Source organism: Ischnura elegans (assembly GCF_921293095.1).
Source record: "Ischnura elegans chromosome 13 unlocalized genomic scaffold, ioIscEleg1.1 SUPER_13_unloc_4, whole genome shotgun sequence".
Taxonomy (NCBI): domain Eukaryota; kingdom Metazoa; phylum Arthropoda; class Insecta; order Odonata; family Coenagrionidae; genus Ischnura; species Ischnura elegans.
This window is the reverse complement of record NW_025791660.1, coordinates 6,402,687-6,430,431: the sequence shown is the minus strand read 5'-3', so window position 1 is coordinate 6,430,431 and position 27,745 is coordinate 6,402,687. Positions and strand designations below refer to the sequence as shown.

Here is a 27,745-nt window from a genome sequence, read left to right as displayed (position 1 = left end):
GGTTATTCAATCACCTGGCCGGAAACAAAATTTAAGCCCAACCTCGGCGTCCGCCAGGTCAGATTACATCTACAGTCTTTAAATATGAGAAAGAGTTCAAAATTCTTAAATGTAGAGTTAAAAAAGTTTTAAAAAATCATTTTTATTCAAATAATGTAATAAACTAGCATAATATATCACTTATTGTTGGAAATATTTCATTTTTTGATTTTAGGCCTGCTGCATACGCAATTCTCTAGCGGTGCAATACGCAAATGAAATCCGGTATGTAAGCTAATCCTTGCTATCATGGTCAGTTAATAGCAAGGCGTCAATGAGCATGGAGTTCGTGGAAAATATTTGATGTCTTTTCTGTTGAAATGCGATTTATTTTTGAGGTCCTTGTCAATGTGAGCTTTATAAGCCATTCTCCTGGATTATTCTCAAGTTTTTTTGCGTTATCGTAAGTCATGGAAATGAACGTAATGTATTAGAAATTTGTAAATCACTGAGTGCTGTGTGGATGATTTTTGAGGAGTGAACTGGTTTTTCAGATAGATTGAGTTATTGCTGTAAAAATATAAGTATTACCGCTGGGAATTTACCTGAGTCTTCAGAAACGAATTCTGAGGGTACTCCGTGCAGACTTTGCATGAAGAAAAATGATCATTGTTGCAACATATTCTTTTCAATTGCAGGATAACTGGAAAGGATGCCTAAGGCGAATTTGTTGACTTACAAGTAAGTGAGGGTTTACATTTTATTGATCTCCTTAGTTATTGTTTTATTCCGTTGTATATGAGCATGTTTTCCACAGCAAGACTGAAATCTCTTGCGCATATGTTTTCATTCATTTCGTAGGTTCCTGTTGGAGATGACCTGCCTGCCGCCCACTGTGCTTGAAAAAGCTCATCGAATTCAATGATTTCATAAATATTTGTCATAAATCGGACGGAGAACTGAGAAAACTCTCGTGTAGAAATTACCTCAGGGTGAGTGCATCTTATTTTATTTCATTGGAAGCCTCGTGTAACTTTAAAATAATGTGAAATCATTCACGTAACCAGATATTAACTTGTTCGTGTTAACTTACCGTGTAGCCCGGCCTTAATAGTTCAAAGTTCATGTGGGCTACAGTAAAATTTTTGCTAAATTTTTGTATTTGTGGTTTCAACAGATTATAGCAATAACTTGAAAATGTAATTAATCGTGTATTTGATGACTCACTTGCCATGACGGGCAAAGTATTTGATTATACGGTACATTAACACGTACGGGTTAATGTCTAAATGTATGAATGCCGAAATACACCGTGTAACCACCCAACTTGTTCGAATGCATGCACAGAAAATAGAACTTGTTCTAATTTGGTTCATGCATTCGTATATGTACCGTTCTGGTCCACAAAAATAATTCACGAAAATGTACATTAACTCATACCTGTTAATGCATCGTGTAAACAGGCCTTAATGCTTAGTGATTGCATCAATTTATTACATGAAAAATTAACTGAAAAGCACTTCTTATTAGAGATTAAAACTCAATGTATCATTACATTCGTTCGTTAACAATATTGAATGTTATGAAAGGACCTCGCCAATGATCGTCGGAGCAGTGAAAAATGTCCAATTTCCCGCTTAGTGTTTCCGAATCCTGACGAGGTATTAATTAACACGCAGTTGGTACCTCAATTGTGACGGCCGAAGTCGCTTTTTCTTGTGGTATAACTAAGTGATTACAGTCATAAAAAGTCAGAAAATCAGTCATAAAAGTGAATAATTTGAATTTACCAATGACCAACTGAAAACACATATGTATCAATGAACGTGAATTATTTTGTGGAATATATTTTCGATGTATTTCTTTTGCTTCTCACCTCCTCTTTGGTTTTACAACAGAATAGTTCAGCTGAAAAAATATCCAAAGAGGCATTTCAACAAATCGATTTGAATATTTTAAAATAAGTCGAGAAAAGTGAGTTGATACACCTGGCTATTTAGTGTACTTGTTCTTTACTATGTGACAATATTATATACGAATGCATTCTTATATTTGATTCGTAATTGATTGATTTGATAACTTTATTATTTGCTAAAATTATATATGTTAGATGTTTATAAAAAAATTATGTGCTCGCGTATAAAAATTTTCATTTGAATAATTTTTTGTTTAATAATGTTTTGTGTACATAATATTGTTGCTGTCAAAAATAAAAGTGTGGTATACATATAATTAAATCAGTAGAGATGGTTGCCTTACCGTTCTTGATTAAAGGTGTTCAAACTCCATTCATATACCTATTCTAGTTATTATCTAACTATATGACCCCATGAATGTAAACAAAAATGCATTGTGTAACCACAGAACTTGTGTGAATACATGAATAGAAAATAGAACCTGTTCTGATATGGTCAACGCATATGTACACATTCCATTCTGGTCCGTTAAAGTCGTTCATGCATTCAATCAATAACTTGTATATGTTTATGTGTGGTTTAAACAGGTCTTAAAAATATGAGGTGATGATTTTGATTCTCATGATATATTTTTTTGTCTTCTTTATGGAAACACTAATTATTTGTGCATATAAGTTTTTTTGTAATCAGACTCATGGATTAGAGAATGGGATGTGTTTTATTTTATTGATCAATTTTGTTTAATTAATTTTGAGTTCATGGAATATTGTTTTTAAATGTGTTTCACTCAAAGTTTAGGTTATATCTAGAATCATATTTGCGCCCATTTTTAAGCTAATTTACTGATGGGATGTGGTTTTTTTACATATCAATTTTGTTTATTTAATTTGGAGTAGATGAAAAAATAATTATTGGTGTACAGATTGCAATGAACTACTTGAACGGGAAAGTCTTCTTTTCTAGTATATTTTGCGATATATTGCAGTTTGATTTTAATGACTGTCTTCGTGGGCAGTTATAAGTATTAGTGGCAAATGACTTTGTTGAAGGAACAATTTGTGATAGTTCATGTAGCAATCACTGAGTCCCAGAGATACTTCATGGCTTCCACTTGGTCACATCTCATCTATGGTTTTTAAATATGAAAAATAGTCAAAAATTTCATTAATGTGGAATGAAAAAAGTTCATGTTAAATATCCATGTTTAAAATAATGCAACGCACCTCAATAATATATCACTTATCGTTGGAAATACTTCATTTTTCGATTGTAAGCCTGATGCATACGTAAACCTCTAGTGGTGTAATGCACTAATGAAGTCTGGTATCTAAACTAAACCTTGCTAGCCTGGTCAGTTATGAGCTAGGGCATCAATGAGCGTGGAGTTTGTGTAAAATATTTGCTGTCTTTTTTGTTGAAATTCGATTTATTTTTGAGGTCATATGTTAATGTGAACTTTTTACGCCCGTTTACTTAGTTATTCTCAAGTTTTTGCGTTGGCGGACGTCATAGAAATGAACGAAATATATTAGAAATTTGTAAAACACTGAGTATTTTTTGGATGATTTGTTTGTGGAGTGAACTGGTTCACAGGTTGAATGAGTTATTGCAGTGAAAAACACCTGTATTACCATTGAGAATTTCCCGTAGTCTTTACAAAGGAATAGGGTGCTCTCCTTAAATTAAAAAGCTAATTTTTTTCAAGTTGAGATTAAGTTAGTTAAAGTTATTATTGTATGCAAATTATATTTTTGCGTATAAAATATATATATGCAATATAAATAATTCATGATTCTCAGTATTCTTGTTGCTAGAGAGCTTCTAAGTTCCCAACAATTACCAAATTCTTTCATGCTACAAAAACGCCCTTTGACATCAGCGATTAAGCAGACTCGCTCCATGGCAGTAACAAAACAGTTGCGACGATAACAAACATCTACGACGATACTGATTCATAATGTGAAGGGTGTGTGAAAACATATGTGAATCGTTCAAAAGTTTTTACGGTGCTTGTATTGCGCACTGGTTGACTCCGACTTCATAAAGACGCATCCTGGGAACATTCTGATGGTCGATTAATTCATGGCCACTTATATCTTCTCCAGTAATGAAGATTTCTATGAGTTGAGAAGCCGCGAAATTGAAATGTAACATAAATTAAATCAATAATCTCATTCCCTAGTAATCTAAAGCTTGGTTTGTGTCTCATTTAACTACTGTCATTTACTCATTTTTTTTAATGTGTACGTGGTGCAATATTGGAATATGTGATGTTAATGTTTTGGAGAAATACAACGGATCATATTTTACGCCATTTTACTTAGCATCCCTAAGGTCTATAAGAGAGACATACCGTGTTTCGGCAGTTTGTTAGGTTCAAGTGTTAATAACTTTGAGCCTTTTCACTGTTGGGGCCTAGGAGACACCAGAACATTAAGTGACAACAATAAGCTTATACTGTGGAAATTGCCGTGGATGAGGAGGATGAGAAAGTAATAAGTGCTATTTGTTAAGATGGTGCTGCATCTTCCAGTTTGCATACTCTTTAAACCTGTCAATTATTAAGGATAAATATTTCACATGACTGATGATGGAATTAAGATATATAAAAATTAACTACGTAGATGGATGCGTAGGTTTTACTAAAACTGGAACAAATAGTCTACTGGCACCACTTATACTTATTGTTTACTGGCCTCAGATGTCACGCTCAGCCAACATGGCACTGGGTCATTTTGAGGGCAAGATTAATGTAAAATTTTCAAAGTGAAATTTTACGAATAATATTCAACTTAGAGAAGAACTGCTTTAACTTTAATTTGCTGCACGAAGAATATTTTTTTATCGCATAATCATTCAGTTTCAGTAGAATTCCCCATTCCGAGGGTACCCCTGTGCCGACTTTGTGTGAAGAAAAATGATTATTGTTACAACATTTTCTTTTCAATTGCAGCAAGCCAGGTAACTGTAGAGGATGACTTATAAGATTTTGTCAACTTAAAAGCAAGTGTGGGGTAACATTTTATTGATTTCCTTAGATATTGTTTTATTCCATTCTATGGGCATGCTTTCCACGACAAGTCTGAAATCTCATGCATATGTTTTAATTCCTTTCGTAGGTTGCCTTTGGAAGTGGCTAACCTGCCAATATATGCCCACTGTGCTTGAAAAAGCTCATCAAATTCAATGATTTCAGATATATTTGTCATATTTTGGACACAGAATGTTGCCTAAAAAATTTTGCAAAATTTTGTGTGGAAATTTCTTCAGTGTGATTGATTCTTTTTTCATGGTAAGCCCTGTGAAATCATTCAGGCAAGCAGATATTAACTTGTTCATGTCAATGTACCATGTAGCCCGGCCTTAATAGTTTCAAGTTCATATCATCGAGAATGAAAAATTTAGAAAAATGTTTGTATTTGTGGGCTCAACAGATTATAGCAATAGAAAAAGTAACTAAATCTTGTATTTGATGAATCACTTGCCACGAAGGGCAAAGTATAATGCTTAGTGACAGTATCAAAGTATTACGTGCAAAATTTACGAAAAAGCAATTCAATTAGAGATCAAAAATTCATGGAACATTAAAGTTCTTAATGAATAATATTAAATGTCATGAAGGAACCTTTACAATTCTCGATAGAGCAGTGAAAAATGTTCAGCATTCAACAAAATACATGAATTGATTAATATTTGCAAATATAACCCGCAAATTTGATGTTTGAATTGAATGAAACAATTATCTTGAATTCTATATTCTTTGAGTTATCACAGGCAGTTCCGTCTGGTTTTAGTTTTAGCTCATTATAACGTTAATAACCTGGCGTTACTCACGCGAGATTCCCGATCGAGATTACTCAAGTGGGGTGCTCCTGACACCACATAGAACATTTAAAAAAATGTGTTAGACAGCATTTTATTTGAAAAAATTGCTAAGATTGTATGTATGTATTTTTAAGTATAGCATCATTGAATCTACAATAAGTCATGGCAAAAAAGAGTAAACAATTTAATTATGGTTATTAGCAGTGCCCAAATGCAATGCAATAAAGATGTACAAATGGAATTAGATTTTATATTGAAGGAATGTGATGGAAGGGAAAAATTTAACTTTTAGTTTATCATTTAATCATCTGAAAGTAAATATTATGATTTAAATCAATTTTTACTTGCTGTTTTAATGTGAAGGGAGAGTGTCATCCTCACGGCAGAGGTGACTCACAGTTGCCCAGAAAAATGATGCTCGATTATAGTGTTGACATGTCTGAAACAATGACCATTGTGACTCGGTGTTCCATCTGAGAAATTTTTGTTCACACTTCTAATACGTACCTGATAATACTTGGATTATCCTGAGACTATACTTGGGGGTGGTGGTCCCCCAAAAATTTATAGCATAATCCTCATCTGTCTCCTACAAAAATTACATCCTCAGAATCTTCAATATGCACTGTGAATAATGTTATCGTGGCATTAGCACGGTAGTCCTTTTCTACTGCATGCTGACTCATATTTCCGTAACTTATCAAAGTTTCGTAGTCTAGGTTCCTAATGAAGATAAACACATATTGATATTTTTACACTTTATTTTCCTCGTCACGGATCCTTAGAATTTTTCTTACAGTCCTTGGAAATACAAATCATATTGCTCATGCACATCCAATTATTGCACGAGCAACAGAACAATTTTGTTTTACTTATTTATTTATTTTACACACCACCAAAAACAGCTCTGTCGGCCTTTACATCAGGGTTGATAACATTTAACAACCACAAACATCCATGTTCTGTATGGTGCCCGAGACCTTCGGTTTGGCAGGCGAGGACTTTATCCCGCCGGCACCGAGGCTGGCAATGTCTTTATTCTTATTTTAATGTCTTTATTTGGCGGACATACGATGCATCTACCACTTATTTCTTTTCTTTTCTTCGTAGCACTTTCACGTGTTGATAAATCAGCAAATAAGCTGTCTTTCTTTTCAGCTCATTTGAGATCATTTTATTTCTGATCTTCTCCTTATAAATGGCTTCCAACGCCCTCAAAATTTTTCGCAGGAATTTTGATGTATACATCTTGCTTCCAAGATTTATGTTATTGTACGGACTGTCCCAATGATCGTGTGTCATTTTTTACCTCCTTCCATTTTTTAGTAACTTCCACTGCAGTAATATTCGTGAAAATTGGCTTACTCATGGGGAAAGGTCCTAAGTTTTGTTGAATGCAATCAAAATTTTAGAATTTTGATCTTTGACATCACAATGTGGGCCCAAACCAAAATTTTCAATGTTAAAAAAATCTAGATAGAAAAAAGTCTGAATTTCATTGATCAGGATGTTAATTCTTAGGTTTTCGGACATGAGGAAACCGAAAATAACACTTTTGTTCATGAAAATTCAACTGTTGACCCAGTAAGGTCTCAGTCAAGGACATAAGGGTGAAAATAGCATACCATCAAAGGTGTCGATCCATGAGTTTTAAAGGGTTCCTATGTCATTCATATTGTCCAAATGCTTGTCTTATCCAGTATTTGACCTCCAAGGCTAATACTGAGGTCAAAGGTCATAGAGGTAAGTGTCAGGCCATCGTGACAACCAACCTGACAAACCACAGGTTTTAAAAGGTGCTTAAGTCATTTTTGCAGTTCATTTATCAGTATTGTTGATTTTTTGACCTTAGGAGGTCACAGTGGGGGTCAAGGGTCTTCGAGGTAAACGTCGAGCCATCGAGACAACCAGCGCGTCGAACCATGGGTTTTTAAGGGTTCTTACAACAGTTTTGCAGTTCATTTATCAGTATTGTTGATTTTTTGACCTCCGTAGGTCATATTAGGAGTCAAAGGTCATAAAGGCATGATTTGATATATCAAGGAAACTAATGTCGCCAACCAAAGGGTGACCAAGTGAGTTGCGTGGTACACTTAGTACCCAATTTGTTAAGTCGTTAACCTCCTGAGGCCATAAGGTGGTCAACATTCACAGAGGTTTGCACAAAAATATTCAGGAAATTAACCCACTAACCAGAAGGTGTTTTCGGTGACAACTCTTGTCGCGTAAACTGAAGCACGAAACTTACGCAGCGAAATGTTCAAAATGGCTTTGTGAACAGCAACAATGTGATTTTTGCGATCCCGTCACGGAATCTTTTGTCTTCGCAACTGCATAAACAGTTACTGAATAGCCCTGCTGATCATTTTTTACTTTTATTTCAGAGGATGTTTTGATTTATACAGGCGTTCGCAATTTTGGCATGCGGTCTAAGGGACTGCTGCATTTTTTTAATTGTGAATACTCGTAAAAAATGTAAATAATTATCGCTTTCTTCCTATTTTGGAGTAATAAGGACATAAAAGTCTTAAAAATTAACTTTTTTTATTACATATTTACTAGAGGACCTGGTAAACCTCACATCACCTTCATTTATCAAGCTGTGTATTGAAAAATCTATTCTTCGTTTGTCTTGCAAAAATCTGCCGGCTAAAGTGACATTCTTCTCCCAACCGTGGTATGGATTATATAATCATGATATTATAAATAATTATATCAACAAATATGTACTTACCTTTAATTTTTTTGGTTAGTGCTGTTTATGGGTTATCTCTGTTGAATGTGATTATTTAATATTATTTGCTTACGTTTGGATTTAAAATTGTTCTGATGAAGAAGCATTTGCAGTTCTTGAACAGTAGTTTGGTTAACTGTTGGCTTGTGTGCACAATGCCTACAAGCTTTCGTATCTGGATTGCCCGTGGGGGTAGAGGCTAGCCAGTGTGTTCAGTTTAGAATCCATTACCTTCACCTCGTTATCAAATTACAAGCTTTCGTATTCTTATTTCAAGATTTTGGATTGCCCGTGGGGGTACAGGCAAGTCAGTGTGTTCAGCTTGGAATCCATTGCCTTCATCTTCATTTGGTTATCCCATGTCTCCATAATCACACCAAAAATCACAACCAATCGGAAGAAAAATAGTAAAATGTTATATCTGTCCTTATCCATTATGTGCAATTGAGAGTATCACAATTATTTTTGCCAGAGCGATGACTGGAATTATCGTAAATTGGCAATCCCTATACTTCCATTTTTTATAAGGCCCTAATGATTAGATAAGCCCGTTCTCTATGCGTGTAAAGCCCTCTTTTTAAGCCACAGGACGAGCCATTATCGTGCGAATTGCATCTGATGAATTGATCCACCATTATTTTCTTAAACTCCTGCTATTTGAGAAGTGTTATTGCTTCATCTTGGATTGAGATTTCTGTGAGTTAAAAAAGGCATTAGAGAAAGGTTTGCTTCATGCGTGTATAAAAATTTTCCCATGTCAGTAACAAACTTAATTTATTTTACATTTCAGGATTGTCTTCTCTGTGTTGAGAATAGGATAGCCAAGGAGCGAATACTGATTCCAATCAGATTGCCTAATCTATTGGGTAAGTAGTTTCGAATACATTTATTCCATGCTTTTCTTTGAATTATCCATTACTGCATGATTGCCTTACTTTAAATGAGCATGCCTTTCAAGTGAAACATTTCGTCTTATACAATCGGCCAACAGAGTTTAAACGTCATGTACGTTAAGAATGGAGAGCAAGTATTTCTTTTGTCGTATCCATAAAAAAAGTTTTTCACCACAGTGTGCCTCACTTACTCCGCAGTTGCAGAACATTGTTCCAGAATTTATTTCAAATGTAATCCATCAATTTCTATTCCACGAGTCGTAGTGCTATCGCAAAATGATATGAACAAAATAACTTTTTAACGGCCTCAATCAGAGGTTAGCATTAGTCAGTTCTTATGATCTGATTATTTTTGGCTTTTGTATGGTATGCTGTTAAAATCTATAATATACTCTCATCTTACTATCGAGAATATCTAGCATATCATTTTTAAAACAGTGGGTGTTACTTTAAATGTTTTATTAAGGCCATATGTTACCGTAAAGATGGAGAAAATGTTGAAGATGCTGTCTCACTGATAATTTGTGCATAAAATGTATTTAATTATTCTGCAAATATTGCCAGAGAAAGTAAGTTAGAAAAATAAAATAAAGATAAAGTACGTCCTGAAAAGGCATAATTCCCAATTTTACTGTTTCATTTCTTCAGAGAAGCAGAAAAACAAAATTTTCCCATCAACCAAAACGAAACAGTACCAACTGAAATAATTAAATCTGAAAAATGGATTAGCATCAATTTCAAAGTGTGGCTGAACATGGAAAAGTCTTGCAAGCATGACATCTGAAGGCTTATTTCATTGTATGCAGTTATCATAATCCTAAATACCCTGAGAAAATTATGCTCAGTTTGAAAGTTAAAGATAGGATCTTCAGTGAGCTACTCTTCATGGTGAGGTGATAGGAGTATAATTCTGAAAGGGGATAAGACTATTTATACATCTCCATTACCATTGGGAGTGGTTCAATGAATGCTACACTGGGCTCTCAACGGGAGTACTCCAGAGCACTTGTCCACATGTGATACTTTCGTTACTAGAATTTCTTTTTGGAGCGGTCAAGAGCGAAGTCAAAATGGTGGAATGGACAAGGGCGGGATAGCTGTATGATGTGATTGAGGAGATGGTGCGTTGAATATTAATGGTTTTGGTCGAATATAATTTGAATAAACTTCATTTCGAATGTCGTGGTTCCACAAAGTAAAACAAGAAACTTGGGACTACATTTCTCACACCTACTCCTGCATGCCTCTTCTTAAATAAACTCAATATCTTAGTAAAGTAAAAAGTGGGTACTCTACGTACTTGTAATATATTTACTAATTATGGCTAACGACTGTTATAAAACATTCATCCATTCCAATGTTTTTTTTATATCCTTCTCTTCTTCAGATTATAATTTTTGGCATGATTTGATGGTTGTAATAAGCACTTTAAATTTTTCCTTATAGTACATGTCCTTTTTAATAATTTTTTGTGGCCTTTTGTGCATAAAGGATGCTTCCACAGACATTTGAGTTTAATTTGTAGGAGATAGGAGAATGTCTATGGGGAGATAGTGCTTGCTATGTATTCATTAAATTCATAGTTAAATTAATATCCTACCTGTGAACGCCAGTGTCTTCTCGTATTTGGGATTATGAGCAACAAACAGAATTAAAGTACAAAATATTCTCTTTATTTCAATAGGAATGTTTTAAATATGATATTTTATGATTCATAATCAAACCAAAACAAACGCAATGATAACCATATTATAATTCTTGTCTATTTTTAAAGAATCTGGTGAGAATGTGCACCTGTACCCCTCCCCAAAATCTGGACTTTACTCACGTTGTCTGAGCATTATGAAACTAAAGAAATTTTACTCTTTAACTGGAGACAGAATTGTTCTTTTCTATCTAATTTTCTAGTAAAAATATTCAACGTGTAATGAGTGAAAGATGGTAAAGTTTTGCTCCAATATAATATATACAGTATGAAGTCACCTCTAACATCTGTATAGACTTCCTTTTTACTGAAGGAACTGGACGAGATCATGTATGTTAGCAGGGCCACGAGCGTGAACAATTTGAATTATAATTTATGCCATGATAACCAGGTAACTGAAATTTCCAACGATGTTAGTGGTATGATCCATTTTTGTTTTAATTCATGTACACCAAGGCACTGGCAATGAGAAATTTCCATATCAGATTAATAGGATATCAGAGGGAGATAAGAAGTGGATGGGAGGAGTATGTAAGGAAGATAAGCAGGGGTGGTGTGGAGTGATTGGGGCCCTCGGCTGGGGCTCAAGATCTTACCTCTTATCTTTTTAGCCGGGGGGCCTGCCTTCTAATATTTTCAAAATCCCAAATATGCACAGAAATGGATTTTGAAGCCATTCTGCCTTTAAAAATCTAGGTTAAAATAAAATCTTGTAACAAAAGTACTGTAAACAGTGAGAATTGCACAGCTTGTAAAATTCCATTATGTACATGGGCGGTTTTTCTCAACCTCCGATGCGTCATGATCAAAAGACGAAGTGATTGAATAAAAATAATTCCATTGCCAAACATTGAGCACACATGTGGTGTCCTTTCGACGTAATCGGCTCCGTGATTGAGTAATTGGTCGTGCCTCTAGACACGATGTACCATACCTTCTTCATAGGATGTTGCCACCAATGATTCCCAACGAATTTTACTTTCGTCCCGAAGCTCATTGCCCGTTTTAAAACACTACCATCCTAGCCACGCAATTCTATATGTCAAATGGAATCTTTCAAAAGGAACTATTGTCCATTTTACAACATATTTAAAGGATATGCAGTCGATTCGGTAGTCCCATGGTTAAGTAAAGTAACATAATATAAGTGATGGTGTATACGGGGAAGACAGTTGAGATCTAAGGTAATTTGCATTTCTTATAGGAGATAAGGTGATGAGGAGGAAAACCTGGTGCAAGCATGCTTTCAATGAATGGCACCATGGAGAATAAGACTGCGTTTCATTTGACAAAAGTAATATTATACTTGAATTGCCGTCCAGAAAGTAACCAAGCAATTATTGATAATTTTATGATGTATTTCCACCTATGCTGGCATTCGCCATTAAGAAGTTAATCAGGAACACTTTTTTCAATTTTAATACAAGAGGAAAGGCACACTTACGATTACTTACGATCTTACTTTAGGAAGGAATACACTTTTCCACAACATTTCACTGTGTATGATGCGTTTTGGCTCACAGTGTCATCATCTGGTACAAGAATTGTACATTAAATATTGAGGAAAAGTGTTACCGTCATCAATTAAAATATTTCAATCTTCTACCATGTAGCACCTGCATCTATTAAATTTCTTCTATTGTTCTAATTCCTTTCTTTCTGTTTTCCTCTTTTTTCAGCTGCCTATTTTCCCATCTTATCATGTCACATCTTAGATTTTCGTGCATATCATCTCTAATTTCATTCTAACCTCACTTCCCTCATTATTACAGATTCCGTAATAAATGATCGTACTCCTGCTTGGTAGAAAACTGTCCCAACATTTTTAGCATAGATATATCTATTTTGGTCTCCAGCGGAATAGTTATATTCTCATAAAAATGATGGTTGTGAGTGATTGAATTTCAAAAATGCCATTCCAGATCATTTTCCTTTTCAATTTGCATTGCATAGTAACCGAGATATGTTTTCTTGAGTCGCGCTTAATCTTGTTGTTATGTTCCCACACTACTATAGACAAATTTTAATATGATAATTTGATGTTTCTTCTTTTATGTTGCAGCCAATATTTAATCTTTTCAAACCAATGCTGAGATCGTGTGTTGCTCCTTCGTGACCATTGTCACCACGTCTGCTTCATACAGAAGTTGGCTGCTGAATCCAACACCCGCTCAAATAAATTATTTCTTTTTTCCCCAATCATGTCGAGCAACATTCCTACCAGCAATGCTGAGCAATTTGTTGAGGAGAGTCTCATTGCTGGATTGATGACTGGCTCATTGCTTCAGCATAAAGACTTGCTGAACATGTTGGAAGATGTAGATGTTCGTTATCCACGGCAAAGAACACTCTTGCACGTTGGGGTGGGAATTGGTAAGGCTGATTGGGTGCAGGAGTTGTTGGCAAGAGGGGCTGACATAGACATTACGGATGACAGTCAACAGAATGCTTTGTCTTCGGCTGAGGAGATGGTGCGGCAGTTCCCTGATGATGTAGAACGTTCAAAAGTTCTGGATTTGGTGACGTTGGTTCACAGGAGAGACCAAGTTATTTTGCGTCGTCTGGAGGCATCTTTGAGTAGGAGCACTGATCATGCGACACCCGTGGCGAGCCCAGAATGTGATATTGCGTCTCTCAAGTCCTCTGTGAACTCATTGAGGCGAGAGATGAAATCTCTTGTGCGACAGCTGAGCTCATCTTTGGAAGAACTCAAGGCACAGGTGTGTGGCCGTGACACACTGTTGCGTTGCCTGGAAGAGGCCGTGACGTCAACAGCAGCGGATGTGATGTCAGTCAAGTTTGGATTTAGTGGGGAGGCATCTTTAAGTCAACCTACATCCGATCCGGCCGTAGCTAGGCAGGAGTGTGTGGACGCCATGATGCGAAAGACATTGATAGTGTATGGAAGTGGAGTTGATGGAATGCGTAGATTGTTTGAGAGACTGTATGATGAAGATGAATACACTGCTTGCATAATTAAATATTTGAGTGGGGATGATCAGGTGAAGGTGATTGTGGACTTTGAATCTAGGAACATTGGAAGGATGAAGGAGAAGGTTGTGCGATTGGATGGGACACAGGGGAATGGGAGTAAAATTTATACAATTTGTGATTTTGAGAGTGGGACTGTATATTTGGGTGCAAAGTATTGTTCTGGTAATAGGGAGAAAGACGTATGTGCTATGTTAGCTTGGGCCTTATCACAATTATCTCTGAAATTAGTTTTTGATAATGAGGGGAAGCCATATAGCAAGGGAGATGTTGAACAAGAGCGTGAGTGGATGAGGGCTATAGAGGAGGTGGAGGAGAGGAGGAAGAGGGGAGAGGGATTAGATGGGTGTATCAAATATGCATTAAATGGGAAGACACTGAAGGCAAAGGTATGTTGGCTTGCTGCAGCTGTCCCTGGTATCATCACTTATGATGGATCCACAAGAGGAGGAGCTATTTTGCAGTGGCAAGCACCTCTCCACTCCTCTCTCTATTCTAACAATGTGATGGGAACACTGCTAGCCAAGGCAAAGGTGGGTCTTATACCTATTTCTCATGCATTTATCATTTCATTATGGTCTTAATTAAAGCATTCAAATCATTATTCGAAGCTTTATTAGCAAATAAATCGTTAATTCATAAATTTAAATATCAAAACAGTTTTGAATAATAAAAGATTTGTTCGTAATTTAATTTTCCAAAGTTTCCCAAAAGTGGGCTACACATTGGAGATAAGTTTTGCATGTAGAGGTAAAATTAAGCTTCTTGTACATTGGATCCTCAATCATTCATTGGAAGTCAAACATTCTATTCTGAGACGTAGATTTCTTTTCAAAAGATAACGTGTGTTATAGCTCTGATATATTCTTATGTGTCATAACTTGAAGGTGACTATTCAAAACTATCATACTCTGGATAAATATGGAAGTTAAAGAAGTAAAATGAAAGGAAATTGAAGAGTGCCTATATTCAAATCGATATATATCAATTCAGTGGTTCATATGTGAATTCCAAACAACAGTGCAAGTCTTGCAACATTTTTCACTCATAAATTATTCTTCTGGAACATATGTTTGTTCGAAGATATTTAATAATTATTGCTTATAATTACTGCCATTGCATTTTTGTAAGTGGAGGTAACATTTTATCTCAATGTGAATATTAAACTAATATTGACATCATATTTTGTTTGTGATCGCATTATTTTTCATTCTATTAATTTATATTTTTCGTTTCAGAGATGAATTTGGCCTGGTAAACTTTGGAGATTGCGATGGAGCCAGACCTGAAGAGGAACATTCTGTTTAAATTCTTATATTTTATATAGCCTCTGTTTTTGTTGGGCTAACTTAATCACTCTTGTATTTTGTGCCATCATTTTGCATATCTTATGATTGTACTCAGTCAATTTATTTATTTCATGTTTTTTACATGGCACTTTTTCATTAGATTGGTGATCACATTTTTAGATGCATATTGTTATAATTTTGTGGACAAATAATTTAATCAGTCTTTTATTAGTTATGCTGTGGAGACGTTTGTATTTTTGATAAAAAATTTATTTACATCTCATGTATGCTATACGTATATGGACGGAACGTACCATTTTGGCTCTGCAATGTAATACCACATTTTATTTAGCTGAAAGCCACTGTGCCCAGAAATATATTTGTAACACGTGTACATGCTGCTCTTTTCTTATTATTAGAATTATATTTTGCCGGATGTGCTCATGTTTGTGTATCCCAATAGTGAACACTGTTTTGTTTTGGTTCATTGCTTTGGCCTTGTTTGACCCATGCACTTGAGAGATATTTTCATGTATTTTGCAACTATAATGATGTGGGCATAATATTGTGTAGTGCACTATATTCGTCAAAGATTATTTATTTGTCTAAAATCCGTCGTGCACATAGATCTATTTGCAATTTATGCTGCTCTTCCCTATTTGTTACAATAATATTTTTCTGTATATACTCTTGTTTGTTTAGCCCTTGGGTGAAGGTTTGTTAGTTTTGGTTCATTTCTCTTACCTTGTTTGACCCATGCACTTAAGAGGCATTTCCCTGTAGTTTGCAACTATATTGATGTGGGCGTAATATTGTGTACTGCACCTTATCCGTCAAAGATTATTTATTTCAATGATATGGTGGATAATTTAAATGTGATGTACAATTTAATTTAGCATTTTTCAGTCATACTTTAAGAAAGGTTTAGATGAGATTTCTTTTGTTTCAATTTTTTACGTATTTGAAGACATTTGAGAAATGTCGTACTTGTGTAATTTAAAAAAGTTCTTAAATTCATTCTCTTATGTTTGTGACCTTATTCCATTTTCATGCGATTTGGTCGTTCTCAAATTTTCAATGGTGTTAGAGACGATCCTTGCCTTTATTCATTCATGCGCGCATACTTTTTCAACATTCACATATTCCTTGTATAATATTCTGTTGACTCGAAATAGTATGCATTTCCTTATTTCTTAGCAACACCAAATGTCTTCTAACTCTCTTGATTGCAGAATTGGTTTTCAAGGAGTAAAGCAAATATAATGGTAAAACATTTTACTTCTTCACTTCTTATGAAATGTAGCTATTTTTGTTTCATGCCTTTGTGATGCCATTATCCTTTGGGATTCCTTGTAATTGCAGGGCCTATTGTTTTTGATGGCTGTTTATTCATCAAGTCTTTCATTGGACTGAACCCTAATCCAAGGAGGATTTGGGATTTCTGTATTATTTATTGTTTCACCATTTTACAGCATTTTCTATTTTTGGCATTATTGATAGTCACTTATTCATTTCCATAATTTTATTGTTTGATTAGCAATATCTGTTGTCTCTTTGCTACCTGGGGGGAACAGAAATTTGGTTTTAATAATGTATAGTTTTTTTTTCTAAAAGAATATGTGTCGGTAATATCATACTAAGAAATATTTACTTGGTGCTCTCAGGAATTGATTTTTTAGCATATTTCCTGAGGGATAATAATTATGCCTTCGCTACAATATGTCAGTTGGTACAGCCAGATTAGCCATCCAGATTTTGTAACTTGTTCCATTACGTGTGAATAGAATATAATTATTTCATTATCTCATCTGAAATAGTCTTATTATTTATGGATTTAAAAAAGATTTTATGATCATGTCTGGAGGTACAAATATAACATGTTAATTGCTTACTGATTATTACATGTAAATTTCAATGTAGGATAATGAACTCATATTTATGAGAAAAACTCTCTGAATTAAATATAATAATTCTCTGAATAAATCTCTGACTTATTCCCGTTCTTGTCTGTTGGTTTATCTCTGTAGTTGAATGGCAATACATATAGCCTCACTTGTGGTATTTCCTGTTTTCATATCTTTAGCGTTAAATTGTCTTTGCAATTATTTGTATTTTTATAACATGCCCATATGTACTTTTTTAATATGATACAATAAATAACCAATATATTTATTATTTCAATAATCATGCAGTTGTAGATGAATACCTGTTTTTGTACAATTGGCTAGTTTTATTGAGTGGTTCATATACTCATACTGAGTGGTTCATAATTTATTCTGTTGCAAAGCAATAGGGTGGTTTCCTTTTATTTTTTATTGCCTTATCGAAAGATTATTACTTCTAGAGTGCGCAATTCACGCTCTTAGATTTTCGAGTGACGTTATCTATTTTTTGCGATTAAATGAAAAGTGAAAATTTTCAGGCGCGCGAAAACGCGACGGCTAAGTAGGAATGATGGGAAAAGTCTGTGTGGCACATTTCTGGTTCCAGCTGTCGGTGTGTGAGGTGACCTTGGGGCGAGGCTCGAGTGCTGATACGATGCAGGCTGCTAGTAGGTAGTGAGTACCCTGCTAGCTGGTAGCGCTTGGCTTAAATAAGGATTATTACTACCTTATCAAACGAAGGAAACTTTCCAACCTTCGATAGTTTGTATAAATGAATTTTCTGAGATGTTTCCCTGAGCTCTGTGACTCATGTATGCATTGGTAATCTCAGAAGATAAAAAACCTCTGTCTTCTCGTGTATAAACTATGTCCCTGTGACGTCACATGGAGTAGAATCGCATGGGTGCCAATCTGGCCTTTTTCTAATGAAGTTTAAAATGACCATGGCCATTCGTCTAAACTGGGATTTCTAAAACCAAGTAATTTGTATATTATGGATACACTGATGGTGGGCAAGGAATCGCAATCAATGCATTTCGTTTTCTTTGAGGAATGAAACTAACCTATTCAAGGCACATTTGGTGAAATAGCATTTCATTGAATGTGATATGATAAAACGGAATTTTTTTATCTGTGCATCAAAATATTGTGAAGCTTTGTTCAATATTGCATATCATGCTTCATTCAGATAAAATAGAATCAGTCTGGCTTAAAGTTTCAGTTATTTCTTTTGGTTTGAAATCAGTACATATACCATATGGAAAATCAGGTTCAATTATGATAATTTTCACTCTCGAAGTGCAGGGGGACTTCCTGATGTTCCCTTGCTATTTGTCGTAATGCTTTTTAGTGTTGTGCTTCATAGCCCATTCCATCCTTAACATTTGTTATCTAATCACTAATCAAAACTAATGCTAGTAATCAAATTTTTATCAATTCTGTATGTATAAGATTTAAATCCATTTTCAGAGTAAAAATCAAAACTATCGAGCATAACATATGATTATTGTAATGAGAAGATTATTTGGAATTCGTCACGTTCTCCCTTTATGCTTTTTATGCTGTTGATTACAGGCCTTCATATATTGCTAAGATGAAAACCGGTGTCCCGATTGAAATTTTATTGGATTGAGGCGGATCTCTATTGCTTCCTTGATTGTGTGGCCCCAGTAACGTTGTGCGTGGCAAAGGGTTTTTGTATCTCTCCATCTAATGGCATGGTCTTCATTAATGCTGTGCTCCGCTACGGCCGACTTTTCTGGTTGCGCTAATCTGAAAAATCTTTGGTTTTCTTTTAGCCTCGTCTCAATCGTTCAGCCTTTCTCACCCTCATATATTTTACCACATTCACGAGGAATTCCATAAACCCCTGGTGTCTTCAGGCTGATCGGATCTTTCGCCCTCACCAAGTGGTGCCTGAACACTAGTCTGGGTGTATTTGAGCCAAAAGAGAATATTAATGTTGATTATTTTGGAGGAAGAAAAATGTTAGACCCATATTTCATGACTTTTAATTATTTAGTTTGTATTACCACTGTGCAAAAGTTAGGCCTGATGTTATAATTTTTTTCTATTTTTTGTCATCACTTATAACTGCCATGCCCGGATGTCTCGTATTCACCCAGACTATCAAATCCATTTGAAGCTTTTCTAATTTTCCATTGTATTCAATGTAAAAGTGTGTTTTATACTGATTTTTTGTCAAAATTTTACTGTATTTTTCTTTAACCTGTTTCCATTGAAATTCTTTGTAGGTACCTCCCAAACACATCAGAGGAAAAGTGATAGGTATTCACAAACTTGTGGAAGCTAGTTTCCATTGCACCATACAGATTGTTGAACAACCAAAATTTAAATATTTTTCGTCAAATTAAATTTTCAACTACCCTCCCAAATGTTTTATAAACAGTGTTAACCCTTAGGTGCACGCTAAGCGGGGATTTTGCCGCATTTTTAAATAATTCGAAATAGCGAGTTTACTGTGCATGGATCACATGTGGCACACTTTGATATTCTATAACTGTAATTTTCCCTCCACCAAGAACATATGTTTGCGTCAATGTGACGGCCAACTATTGCGTTAGAATCTTACAAAGTGAGAACGACGTAACTTAGGGTGAATTGCCGCTAGATGGCTTTCACACGATACTAAGATACTTCTGATAATCTGTCGTTACCGTGGAAACTCGGAAGCATAATCCTTTTTGCAACACTATGTTAATATGTTGTCTCGTTTTTTATATTTTTTGTAAGCATTTGCATTATAATTTCTTCCCTATTATTATTTGTAAAATTTATCTCAACCTCAAACCACAAGTCATAATTTAAAAATTTCTTCTTCATACTCAAATATGAATAACATTGGTGTAAAAATGCGTTATTTACACTTTACTAGTGACCGAGAAAATAAGTTATGCACGTTCTTCATAATGCATTATGCATTGGAGTTTAAAGGCGAAGAGTCGGCACTTGGCATACCTACCTGCGAGAGAAGAACATAATGCTCGAAAGGCATTATAACAAGATTTAGGAATCGTAACCTCCTTATGGACGTAAATTGTACTATGATTTTTATCGAATTGTGAACAAATTGAGCCGGTGGTGACTAATGTAGAGTATATGATATTCCAAGGACAGAACGTATTTATCACCCTGATGAGTTCTAACGAGTGCTTCAAGAGCTTGATAATGAAGATGAGAGGGAAGGGCAGGCCAAACGATATGGAGAATATTCTTTTGATTTCTCACATGAAAAAGAAGAAGAGGAAGAATGTATTTTAAGACGCATTACATTCCAGCTAGAGTTAGCAGTCTGATGATAATAATATTGTTAGCCGCCCACATAATTTCAACGTTTGTCTAGATCAACGGAAAACGGTGAAACGTTTTGGCTGAACTCTTAGATACAATTTGCAAACACCCAAACAAAAGCTAAATACATTATTGCTCGTGTTTCACCAGGGCCAGCATCATTTCCTAAGAATGCCGCAACCGAACTCGAATTGTTGCCGAAAACTTTACTGAACGTGATATAAAAAAATATCGAGAATACCAACTTTTACATTGAAGGAAAACTGTCATCTCATGTGTACTCGAGATTCAGAGGTTGCATCACTACTTCTCGTATATAAATAATATCTTTATTTGGAATTAAATACACTTTCTCTGTAAATAAAAGTTGGAAGGCAGATGCTAGAAAAGCTTGTTAAACAAATGGAAGAGGCCTGATGATTTGCAGAACAGCGCACAGTGGGCTAGAATCGAAAAAAGCTGGCCAAAACCTCAAAATCGATTTTTTTGAGCTAGGAAGTTGAAACTTCGCATACGTATTTTCGAATAAATTTTGCATACGTTTCCAGATTATTTATTCCCTGTGTTCTCGCGTTAACAATATATATTAGGTCAAATTTGAGCAAATTTAGCGAAAAACGACGACCACTCGATTTTTTCTGAAAATTGCTGATTTTATCCTCGTGCGGTGGTTTCATGAATAGTTTTATCGACAAAACTGTTATATCATATTAATTGGCACTTCTTTTGCTTTGATTTGAAGGGTTTTTTAAGATTTTTTTTCATCAATAACCATAGATATATTACAAAATGGCGGAGCCTGTTTTCAGCCCTTTTTTTATATAAACGTAGGAAAAAAGTAGACATTATCATCGAATTTCACTAAGTAACTTATATCATGTCGTTTTATCAAGCTTCTACATTGTGGATCTATAGTGAAACCTTGCACCAACTTGCAACCCCGAATTTGAAATCGTTTTTTCGAGCGTGCGGTCGACTCCGGTTCTGGCCCGCGGCGGCGTAGAGTACAGCGACGCGGCAAGCGCGTGGATCCAATATGGTCTCATTTACTTTTATATGTGGATAACAGATATAATAGTGATACAAAAGAATCACCAGAAAGAAAAATTAATTAATATTAATACGAATGACTCTTATTATGTAATCGCTGGGCAATGCAAGAGGTGAATTGCAAGGTTTCGTTTTTTCAGCGCATTCCATATAATACTACGGAGAATGGGCTTAAATCGGGTGCTTTAAGTAGGGAAACAGACTCTTTATTAACAAACTGTATAACAATAAAAAATAATATATTCCTTTAACGTGATGGAAAATGACTCAAGACAGTACTTGCTTTTACCGAAATATCAAGTACTGTCTTGGTGCTTGAATAGTACATTATTCTTATCCAGTAAGTTTATTTAGTTTATATCTTTGATTTAAAGCAATTAATAACTATTCCTTATGCAGCATAATGTACAAGTTGCTTTAGTTTAGCCACTGCAGGTGGATGTTAAGTCGTATGTTTTCAGGGTTGTAGCAACAGAAGGAAAAGGGGGAAACGATTGCAAAATTAAGATATAGTGACCATCCTCGGAGGCAAGGACCCTTGCCAAGTGGATAAAATGCAACCCCGAGTATTATGTGATGTCAGATTAAGAGGTCCTCTCACTAAGTAATTGTGTCCACGCAGTTCACTAAATTTCAGTACAAGGGTCTTCGAAAACCTAAAATTCCCTGGATATAATCTTAACACCAATTATGAGAGAGTGAAGTGAGCATACGATTCCATTTACGCGAGTGAAATTATTGTAGTAGAGGCTGTATGTGAAGTTTCCAAAAATGGTTTTCGACCATACCGCGTCTCTAATCACAACGTGCATTTCAACAGATTCAAGTCTCGCGTCGCATATAAAGTGCACTTTAATTTGCAAAAACGGCTTTGAAAGCAGTCAGGATATGCTCAATATGTGGAACGAGAGGATAACTCATGGTAATCACATGTTGGAACGAGAGCCTGTGTCTCATGAATACATTCTCGTGAGCACCCTTGTGCCTGCTTGTTTTGGCTAAAGATGCTCTTCGTTCGGTATAGCATGAAAAAGGTACGAGTATTCAAAAGTCATCACAATTATTCTAGATTTCCTCTCTAAATAGCCATCACTGACGCTTTAAATCCAATTATTATATGCCACCGACCGTACATAAGGTCTTCATTCACGGAGGTTACTTTGCAAAAGAGTCCATTCTTAATTGTGACAACTGTCAGGGGAAGCATTAGAGGCGCGCAATAAGGACGTGAGAAAGATCCGTGAACGGTTGGCTAGAAAAATAGCAGGAGTGGCCACAAATCAGGATTTATTCCATAGACAACTCCTAATGTCATGACTAATAACAAATATTACACCAATTAAACCGGAGGAAACGTACAGCTTGCCGAAAAATATAATGGATCTGTTTTCGAAAAAGGAAAACAATATTTGAGCTCAGATAGTGAAAGTGATGAGGACTCGTCCGATAGTGAATGAAAAACCGTAACTTTTTTATTGCTGAAAGTGCTAATTGCAATATGTTAGTTGGGAAAAGTGTGAGTTGTGTTTTTTATGTATTGTTTGCAAATTATTTCTAAGAAAAAACGATTTTTGTCAACAGCGCAGTTTATTAAGAATAAAGACGTTGATATATACGTGAGAGATTTAAATCCATACTTTAAATGGAGCATAAGGCAAAAGTTAAAATTAACGGTATTTCTTTGAAAGCATACATTATCCGATGTGAGTAATATGCCTTTCGAAACGTTTACAGCTAGCTGCAGTCCGTACCAAAAACAAGGTCGATGGTCTCCGCACTACAACAATACTATAAAACGACCGTTGTCAAGAGGCCTTTAAATATGTATGTGCGGTTAAGAAGTGGAGACCATTGATCATCGAGGGCTCTTGCCTCGAAATAGAGTTTGTTTTTAATAAGAGAGTCCGTTTCCCTACTTAAAGCACACGATTTAAGTCCATTCTCCGTAGTAGTACATGGAATGCACTAAAAAAGAAACCTTGCAGTGAACCTCTTGCAGTGCCCAGCGATTGCATAATAAGAGTCATTCGTATTAATATTAATTAATTTTTCTTTCTGGTGATTCTTTTGTATCACTATTATATCTGATATCCACATATAAAATTGAATGAGACCATATCGGATCCACGCGCTTGCCGCGTCGCCGTACTCTACGCCGCCGCGGGCCAGAACCGGAGTCGACCGCACGCTCGAAAAAACGATTTTAAATTCGGGGTTGCAAGTTGGTGCAAGGCTTCACTATGGATCCACAATGTAGAAGCTTGATAGAACGGCATGATATAAGTTACTTAGTGAAAGTCGATGATAATGTCTACTTTTTTCCTACGTTTATGTAAAAAAAGGGCTGAAAACAGGCTCCGCCATTTTGTTATATATCTATGGTTATGAAACAAAATCTTTAAAAACCCTTCCAATGAAAGCAAAAGAAGTGCCAATTAATATGATATAACAGTTTTGTCGATAAAACTATTCATGAAACCACCGCACGAGGATAAAATCGGCATTTTTCAGAAAAAATCGAGGGTCGTCGTTTTTCGCTAAATTTGCTCAAATTTGACCTAACATATATTGTTAACGCGAGAACACGGAATAAATAGTCTGGAAAGGTATGCACAATTTATTCGAGAATACTTATGCGAAGTTTCTACTTCCTAGCTCAAAAAAATCGATTTTGAGGTTTTGGCCAGCTTTTTTCGATTCTAGCCCACTGTGCAGCGTATATATTGGTTGCTGTCAATATTTGGTTGAAAAAAACAACGGTAAGGAAATAATTTGACCGTGGATTCGTGCTATGGTAGGGTAGGAGGGTCTTGACCAGTGGCTGGGAAAGGGACGGGTGCCCCGTTGAGCCTGAGTATCTAGGAGTTCATGGTTGAGCTGGGTCTCAAATCTGATGCCTTTTCTACGCTACATACTTACCTTAAGTGTCTTCACTTAAGTCTAATCTTAAGTCAGGTGCAGTAGCTACACTTCAGCTTTAAGTCAACTTCAGTGCCGTGATCTATATCGGGAAACAATTATGTTCACAGATGAAGATGTAGGAGATCAATAAGTGCTTCTGTGATCCTAAACCACGGATATCTGAGATAAACTTCCAAACCCCGTGAATTAACCATTTTGGATTCAGATGGGCAAAAGGAAAGACCAATTTCAGTCCCTGAGCAAACGCTTTTTGGCGAGAGGTGATGGAGCCAGAGGAATTTAGAATTGCGAAGCTTGACTTCTTGGAATGACATTTGCATAACGTAAACGAAAACACTTCGTCAAATTCCACTCATTTATTAAAACCATTGATGTTAAATCTAACCTTTAATTTCTCCAGGGATGCCGACTTAGAAAAAATATTTGGGGGGCCCAAATCGGGAATTTGTCCCAGGAAAATTTTATAAGTTTTCAAAGCATCGAAGTTTAAAGTTTTTAAAGCATTTTAGAAGTCATTTGATCAACATTTTAGAACCCTGATAACTCGAATTTCGATATCTGGACACTCGGGGGAAAACCGAGAAGCCTGACACATTTTTTCCTCACACCCAGAACTAATTTTTTAGGGGGCTCGTGCCCCCTCAGGCCCCATGGAGTCGGCGCCAATGAACTTCTACCACGTCCAGTTAACCCTTTTTAACCCAGAGCTACTTCTGGATGAAATCAAATTTCACGATTTTTCATTTTGAAAACTTGAAGCTTTTGCACTCAATCATAATTATCTTGGCAGCTAAACATTTCGTAATTAAAATTTACACCACAAAATAATTCGTAGTTTAGATATTTCCTTAATAGAGCTGAAAATGTGTATAATTTTGATGTTGCTTAGAAGCAACATTGGGTGTTAAATGGCCATATCTTATCCCCCTCGGTATCCCCAGGACTAAAATTGAAGCCCTATGCAATGGTTGCAATAGAAGTGTGTGGGATTTTACTAAGTGCATTAGTTTACGTTATTTTCGATTATGGAATCATGGAAACTTACCTGTTTCACCGGATCCTCTGCCGTCGTCTCAGTCTTAAAATTCCTTAAAGCGTTTCTAAGTTTTATAAAAACTAGTTTCACAGCGGGAAACAGGCATAGCATAAGTAGTTTTCACGGAAATAAAGCCAACAATAAGATGACAAATTCCGTAAAATAAATTCGTCTATTTAATAACCCCAACACTAGAAGTAAACTAACGAAATAGAACGCTCAATAACCACATCATGGAATACAGCACAACTTAGGACAGTACTAACTGGATGAGTCAGGGATAGGATGGGTATTATCATAGATCTTTTATACAGTAGATGGCGCTTTCCCCTAGCCCCTTACGGCCGGAGCGCGTAGCCAACATACCGCCCCCCTTTCGCTCTCGGAGTCACGTGGTTCGGGTAAAATTAATGGCGGCGTTTGAATTCTGTTGTGAATATCGTTCCCGCTCCGGTAAAAGACATGTTACTTTTACTTACAGCGCTAGGGAAGTACGTGTATATTTTGCTTTTTATTTTTATTTACGTTTTGCTGTATTATATATGAACCCGATAACAAAATTATTTGAATAGGAGTAATGTTTTTCGAAAAAATTCGCATAAATGTTGAGTTACAAAAAAAGTGACGCCGATTTGCGCAAATTTGGCTATTTGTGACAATAAATTAAAGTATTATAAAGATATTCGTGAAGAAATCAGCTGCAAATGTTTGCAAGTAAGCGAATAAAAGCGATTTATGTTCCTAGCCGTGGTAGACGTGAGCATCGACACGCTAGTATCAGCGCAGTGTAGGCACATGGTAAATTGTGTCTCCCAATGTTTCATGGGCCAGAATCACGAAAATAAGAAGTTTAGCATTTTAAATACTTTTTAATAGTTTGCTATCATCCAAACTTTACCTGTGTGTGGACCAAGAAAAGAATTTCGGTCTTCGAGGTTAAGCGCAGTTGTGACGCTGGGAGAGGAGAAAAAATATTTTCTTCGATCGCTTCTCTGAACGACTTCAATCGCGTTTTGGTAATCTATTGAAGTAAATACGACAGGCTACATGCGCTGCTACTAGGGAAACCTACAACCGGCTTCCCTTTCTTTCCATCCGAAGTGGCAAGAGACCCGTTACCCGAACACGCGCCGGACCTTAGGTACGTGGGAAGGGGTCCTTAGTCGGGACATTCTACTATCTTATAACTTGGCGCACCACCCAACTTGAGTTTATTGCCTTCCTAGGGACGGTCTCACCCGCAAGTGAAGCTGCACGTTAACAGATGAGGTCTTTATCCTCCACCCGCCTCCTTTTGGACGGGTTGTATTGCAGGTCCGCCGCTAGTATGCTTTTTCGCACAAAATCTAAACATTTCACATTTCTCTTTACGGGGTCTAACCTTACCCCTACAAGTTATCCAGGGGAATACCCTGGCTAAAGATTTCTCCTCTTTTTAACCCCGTCCAAATATCGGTCGAAACATTTTCGTAACCTTCAGTTTCTCCTTTTCTGTCGATGTGAGCACATACCCATCACTAATTGAGAAGTCCTATTTTGGCTACAGTTTTAGTGATTTACAGTGATCTCCCAAAGATGTTAGTGATAACTAAGAAATTGCGACTTATTAGTTCCTGACAACCACAGAAATAAGGATTAATGAGCAGGTATACTGTTTCATTTATTACCGTTTCTAATTTCCGTTTTTTTAAATTGGTCGGAGACGAGGCACCACACTAATTTTTCATATTTTCCCTTCTATTTGATGTTTACACTTTGTAGAAAGAAGACTGTTGTGTAGATTTTTACAAATCTCTGTTTTTATTATTGACTGTCAAAAATGTCATGGACATTTGCGCGGCAAGAACTGCACGGAAAAATGCTGGAGAAAAAAGAGAAAACCATAGTTGCTCGAAAAAGGAATTTGAATGCATATCTAGAGGGCTGTTTCAGATTACACGGGGATGAGGATGCAAACCTTCAGCTTATTAATTTTTTGAACATGAAATTTTTTTATTCCGACAAGAGAAGATGGCGAGCTAGTTCGCGAGTAACTCGACAAAATCTATATGGAATGACCATTAAGTATTATATTTTTCGAATTTTGACCCTCCCTTTTAAATTGCATTTGAGCGAGGGTCAGGGGTTCACGTAGAGATCTCAAAATTTTCAGGTCTTATTTTCGATCGGTCCCACAACTTTTTTTCATTGGGCCAGATGGATTTGAAATA

The 27,745-nt window shown here is 36.0% G+C and overlaps 1 protein-coding gene across 2 annotated transcripts; it reads left to right on the top strand.

Annotated features, from left to right (window-relative positions):
• The first annotated feature begins 267 nt into the window (after nt 1-267).
• Nucleotides 268-17,496, top strand: LOC124173176. 2 transcript variants are annotated; one of them, XM_046552693.1, is made up of 6 exons: nt 268-442; nt 678-720; nt 841-971; nt 9,245-9,320; nt 13,115-14,576; nt 15,282-17,496. In XM_046552693.1, exons 5-6 carry the CDS (start codon nt 13,254-13,256, stop codon nt 15,285-15,287), a joined length of 1,329 nt encoding a protein of 442 aa, XP_046408649.1. In that variant the 5' UTR covers nt 268-442; nt 678-720; nt 841-971; nt 9,245-9,320; nt 13,115-13,253; the 3' UTR covers nt 15,288-17,496. The 2 variants fall into 2 exon arrangements, with proteins under 2 accessions (XP_046408649.1, XP_046408648.1); XM_046552692.1 differs by lacking the exon at nt 9,245-9,320.
• Nucleotides 17,497-27,745: the final 10,249 nt, after the last annotated feature.